The sequence below is a fragment of the Lipotes vexillifer genome, unplaced genomic scaffold (genome assembly GCF_000442215.2).
Source record: "Lipotes vexillifer unplaced genomic scaffold, Lipotes_vexillifer_v1.1 scaffold472, whole genome shotgun sequence".
NCBI classification, from domain to species: domain Eukaryota; kingdom Metazoa; phylum Chordata; class Mammalia; order Artiodactyla; family Lipotidae; genus Lipotes; species Lipotes vexillifer.
In genome coordinates, this window is record NW_006797698.1 from 2,043,334 (window position 1) to 2,048,604 (window position 5,271).

At 56.9% G+C, this 5,271-nt stretch overlaps 1 protein-coding gene across 1 annotated transcript in view; it reads right to left on the minus strand.

Moving 5' to 3' along the window:
- Positions 1-5,271, minus strand: part of SLC4A2 (solute carrier family 4 member 2) — a 14,930-nt gene that overhangs the window by 7,623 nt on the left and 2,036 nt on the right. Inside the window, 5 exon segments of the mRNA XM_007469830.1 lie at positions 1,105-1,285; positions 2,717-2,859; positions 2,959-3,191; positions 4,747-4,865; positions 4,946-5,184. Of these exon segments, the coding sequence (XP_007469892.1) occupies positions 1,105-1,285; positions 2,717-2,859; positions 2,959-3,191; positions 4,747-4,865; positions 4,946-5,184 (915 nt within the window).

Here is a 5,271-nt window from a genome sequence, read left to right on the forward strand (position 1 = left end):
GAATGCTGTGGGGCTCAGCAGAGGCCAGGGAACCCCAGCCATCAGAGAGGCCACTGGGGCCGGGCCCTGCCCAGATGCCCCTTCCGGGAAGCATGCAGCAGGAAGTGCCCCAGGCCACCCCCTCGGCCTAGACTGCTCTTCACTGCCAGCAAATGCCTCCTCTGAGCGAGCTGCCTCCTCTGACTTCCCTCTAGGGTCCTAGTTCTGCCCTCTGGAGCACGACACAGCCGGTCTGCGGCCTCGTCCCCGTGGCAGCCCTGGAGCCATCTGAAGACGTCCCCCTCCAAGTCCAGCAGCTGCTCAAGGACAGTTTCTAGATCTCTCCACCCTGTCACTGCTCTGAGCTGCCATTTCATATAGAAATGAAGGTCCTTTCAAAAGTCACCAGGTCATTTTTCCGTCAAGGTCAACTCACAGAAACACAGAACTAAAGAACCAACGGAACCGAAGGCCCCCCGAGCAGCCAAAACCGAGATCGCAAAGCCTGGCGATAAAGCACTCGCACTTTGGCACCTTACCCCAAGCCCTCAAGCCTCACTCAGAGCCTAGTTAGTTCCTGCTAGTTTGGAAATAATTCTGACAGAAGGTTTCTGAGTCCTCAGCTGCTTAGAAGCAGGCCTGCTGACAGCAGCTGGGAGCGACTCCCCAACAGGAAGGAGGAAACGAGCAAACAGCAGAACATCGGACACAGAGCTCGCGAATCCTGCATCCGTGCTCATGCAGTCAAGTTTACACAGCCCTACTACAGGTTAGGTCACATTCCCCAGAATCTCTAGAATTTCAGAAAGCGTTCCACTAAAACTGTTTGACAACACTGTAGCATCCAAAACATACCAGCTTCCGTTATCTGAAAATATCACTTAGAGAAGCTGCTTGCTGAAGATGCCAGACAAGAGAAGAGGATCAGTCCTGCCCTGCAGTCACCCAGTGACAGGGCCCGAGGAACAGCAGGCATCGTGAGAGGTGACATCGTGACAGGAGATGCTCCCTCCTGGGCTCTGGTGACATTGCACACCCTGCTGCTCAAGACACACGTGGGACCACGTGGTCCTCAGAGAACGGGCTCGGCTGGCAATGACGGGCAGGGGGTGGGGCGGGGGTTACCGTGGGCCAGGGTCCGGCGCAGCTCCAGGAGGCTGCGGAACGAGAGGGAGGCCACGTGGGGCTTCCCCCAGCGCTCCGTCTCTTCCTCTACGTCCTCCTCGAACTTGATCCAGCGCGCCGTCTCCCGCCACTGAGGCTCCTGGTTTTTGTCCAGCAGCAACTCATTCAGTTCCACAAACACCTGGGGGTGAGATGAGGGGGCGTGGCAGGGCGGAGGGCACAGGCATGGAGCCTGGGCGAGTTACTAACCCGTCTGAGACTGTCCCTCGTCTGTGAAATGGGAGTAATACCACCATTACTAGTGTACAGCACAGGGATCTATACTCAATATTTTATAATAACCTATGAGGGAAAAGAATCTGAAAAATATATATATACATGTACATATAACTGAATCACTTTGCTGTACACCTGAAACTAACACAACATTGTAAATCAACTGTACTACAATAATAATAATAATAATAAAAGGACTCTAATGGGGACTAAAAGAAAAAGTATACAAAACATTTAGCACAGTATATGACTCTTAGTAACTGATGAACGGTCACTACACACACACACACACACACACACACACACACACACACACACAAACTGGAATTTTTTTTTTTGGGGGCCTCGCCACGCAGCACGCGGAACTTCCCTGACCAGGGATCAAACCCATGGGAAGTGAGGAGTATTAACCACTGGACCACCAGGGAAGTCCTACATTGGAATTCTGTACGATTCATTTATATGCATTCAAGAACTGGCAAAACTAATTGAGAATGACCGCAGAGCGGTCACCTCTGAGGGTGGTGACTAGGCGGAGGCCTGAAGGAACTCCCTGAGTGTGGGAAATGTCCTATATCTAGGTAGGGTTGGCCAGGTATTTACACGTGCAAAGTGTCACAGAGCTGTATGCTTCACCCGAGTGTGCTCTACTGTGTGTGTTCAACCGCAACAAAAAGGTTACCAAAAATATCCACTGGAAGGGTCAGGGTTCAGGACCAGAGCCCTGAAGTCTAAGGTGGGCAACATCGCTAAGTAACTGAGTGGCCTTGACCACTCACTGCCCCTGTTTTATGGCTGATGCCGCCTGGGCCGTCATCCTCACAGGTTACGGGAGGACTGGATGAGCACAGAGGTGACTGGATTCTGAAAAATGAAACGCGCTGCTCCACGGAGCTGCCTCTGGCCCAAACGGTCCTCAAACACCTCACTGCCAGCTGCCAGAAAATGGGCATGAAAGGGAAGCCGACCCGTCTAAGATGTGAACCAGAACTGTAAGGCCCACACCAGCCACAGCAGGTAATACCGTAATAACTGTCTGGGGACAGACGGCTACTAGACTTAACCGTAGTACACATTTCGTAATATGTTTAAATGCTGAATCGTTATGTTGTACACCTGAGGCTAACATAATATTGTGTATCAACTATATTTCAATTAAAAAAAAAATCAACGCTGCTTGAAGATGTGTATATTGCACTCTTGTGCAGTGTACAACCTTCAAAACCATACATGGCAACCCTGGTGCTCGAGATGACCGCAGGTCCAGGAAGGGACGGGGGCTGTGGTGAGAAGACGGATGGGGAGATGCTGGAAGACCGTGAAGTGGAGAAATTACCTCATGGGGCTTGTGGGGGGCCCGGGGCCGAGCCCGAGGGGTGGGGCCAGGCTCTCGCCCTTCCCGGCCACTCTGCACAGACGCTTTGGCATTCTTCCGCACCAAATGTCTCCGTACCCCAGGAACGTCCTCAAACCGGTGACCTGTGGGCAGGGGGTGGAGGGACAGGGTCAAGCGCCCCTTCCTCTTACCCCCACCCTCGTTCCCAGCAGCTCCGGGCTTGGCCCAGGCCCAGCACTCACTCTTCATGAGGTCTAGGTCGGCCGTGGCCAGCGTCTGGGCCTCGCTCTCATCCGTCGGGACCCGGGGCAGCAGTGCCTGCTCAGCCCCAGTCATGCTGCCGATGCGTCTCCTCTCCTGCAGATTGTAGCTGCGGTGCCCAGGCTGCGCTTTGGCCAAGGGGCGCCCAGAGGCACCCCCGTCATCACCTCCCGCTGTGACACTGGCCACAGCCGCCACCTCTTCCACCAGGGCTCTGGACAGACAAAGCAGCCGTGAGCCTGAGAAGGCTGGCTCCTCTCCCTCAGCTGGGAGCCACACAGGAGGGACCCAGGAAGGGGACCCCGCTGGACCTCACCCCTCCTCGCTCCCCACTCTTGGTAGGTGCGGATGTGAAAGAGTGAGGATTCTGGAAGCAGACTGCCACATCTAAATCCGGATCGACCATTTACTGGCTGTGCCACCCAAGCAATCACACAAGCCACCCGGAACATCAGCTCAGCAGCAAAATGGAGCTGAGGGCAGCCTTCCCAGGTGTGGGGAGAGTGAAGTCCGGAAAAGTACCCAGAGTGGGACCTGCTTCCCCTCCCAGGCACACCCCTAACAATGCACTCGAGGTTCACAGGGTCCCGTGTTTCTAACCAAATGGAGTAAAGTACATGGAAATGGGCCTTTGAAACTGTAGACACCCCACCCCTACCCAACAGTCAAGGAGTATATGAACCCCCGTCCCTTACAGATTCCAGCTTCTGCTCCTGTCCCCCAAGCTGCGATGCCTCCTTTCTCTCTGCCACCGCCAGTGGGTCCCTGTCCCTGCCGCACCATTCCAAACCGTTCTCCCGGCATCTCACCTCCCACAGCTCCAAGCCCCCATCCCCTGCCCATGACCAGTCCCTCCTCTGCCAGGTTTTCTCCACCTACACCTATCTTCCGTGCCCTCGCTTCTGCTCGCACCCCTGCCCACAAATCTGACTCACTTTTCCAGCGCAAGGCTGTGCTCTCTCTGGGGCTCCGCCACCTCCTCCTGGCCATCCAGCCACCTGCAGGCCTGCGCCCCCAGTGCAGACGGCCAACGCAGACCCAGCTCCATCCACATTGTCCTATCTCCCCAGCGACCCTGTGCCGCCCTGGAGGGGCAATCCGCCCTTCACTTCCCCAGGTCCTTCGCACTGCCTGGCACCCAGAAACCAACAGGGAGGTGACAGTAGTGACCTTGAGACCTAGTTCAAAGTGATTTCTTCCAAGAAGGCTTCTCTGGCTAACAACCCCAAACTCCAATCACCTACTGGTACCGACACTACACCTGAACCAGGTCGTCTGGCACAGTAACTTGTTCTGATACCATTTCATGAGACCACAAGCAGGGCAGACTGGCAGCTAGCTCCCCAAGAGCAAGAGGGCGTCTCCTGTCGCTCTCACACCCTTGGGGTCCCGGGGGTGCGTGGAGATCACCCGTCCAGTCCCTGATCCGGGGTTTGACGCTGCTCCACCTGAAGCCACGGGCGGGGGGATGGCAGGGGGTGGGAGGAGACGGCTTAGACCACACATCTCTTCCGTGCCAGGCCGACCCATACTTAAACTTCCGTTCACACCACCCTTTAACCCCTACTACCACCTTGCGAGAAAAGTTCTATTATTCTTGGTTTATAGATGGGAAAACAGGCTCAAAGACACTGTGACTTGTCCAAAGTCAACTCGCAGCGGCAGCACTGGGATTTCTGAACCTGTCTGAGGACCTCAAGCCTCTTGCTTTTTTCCCCACCTCAACTCGCTGGTGCTGGCCCGGGAGGTCCCTGTCTGGGGACACTTACCCAGTCTGGGCCCCTTTGGTGGCCTGGGGAGCTGCCTCGTGGTGGGGAAGCATCGGAGGGGGAGATGGACTGGTCGTTTCCACCTTCCGGTCCGCACCTTCATCCTCCTGGAGAAAGAACTAGAACAGGGACCCCTGTGAGCAGGTGAGGCCAGGCCAGGGGTACCGCAGACATCCCCAGGAGCCCTGCCCCCACTCACCTGCACGGAAGAGGGTGTGGACGCAGGGGGCTGGCTGAGTGCCCGGGCCCCCTCGGCCTCACTGGCCTCATCCTCCTCTTCCTCGCCCTCCTCGATGGTGGGGGTCTCCCCGGTCGGCGAGGCCCCAGGGCGCCTGCGCGGCTTCCGTCCTGAGCCCTGGGGTGCCTTTCGGCGCCTGGCGTCGGGAGGCAGGTGGGTGGACAGCGGGTGGTGGATGTGGTGGGAGGACTGCCGGTGGTCTGCAGGGAGGAGGGCGCTTGGCTGCCGGCGGGCACGGCTCCCCGCTCAGCTGGCCGGCCCCCAGCGCCCCCCCCCCCGCCCCCCGC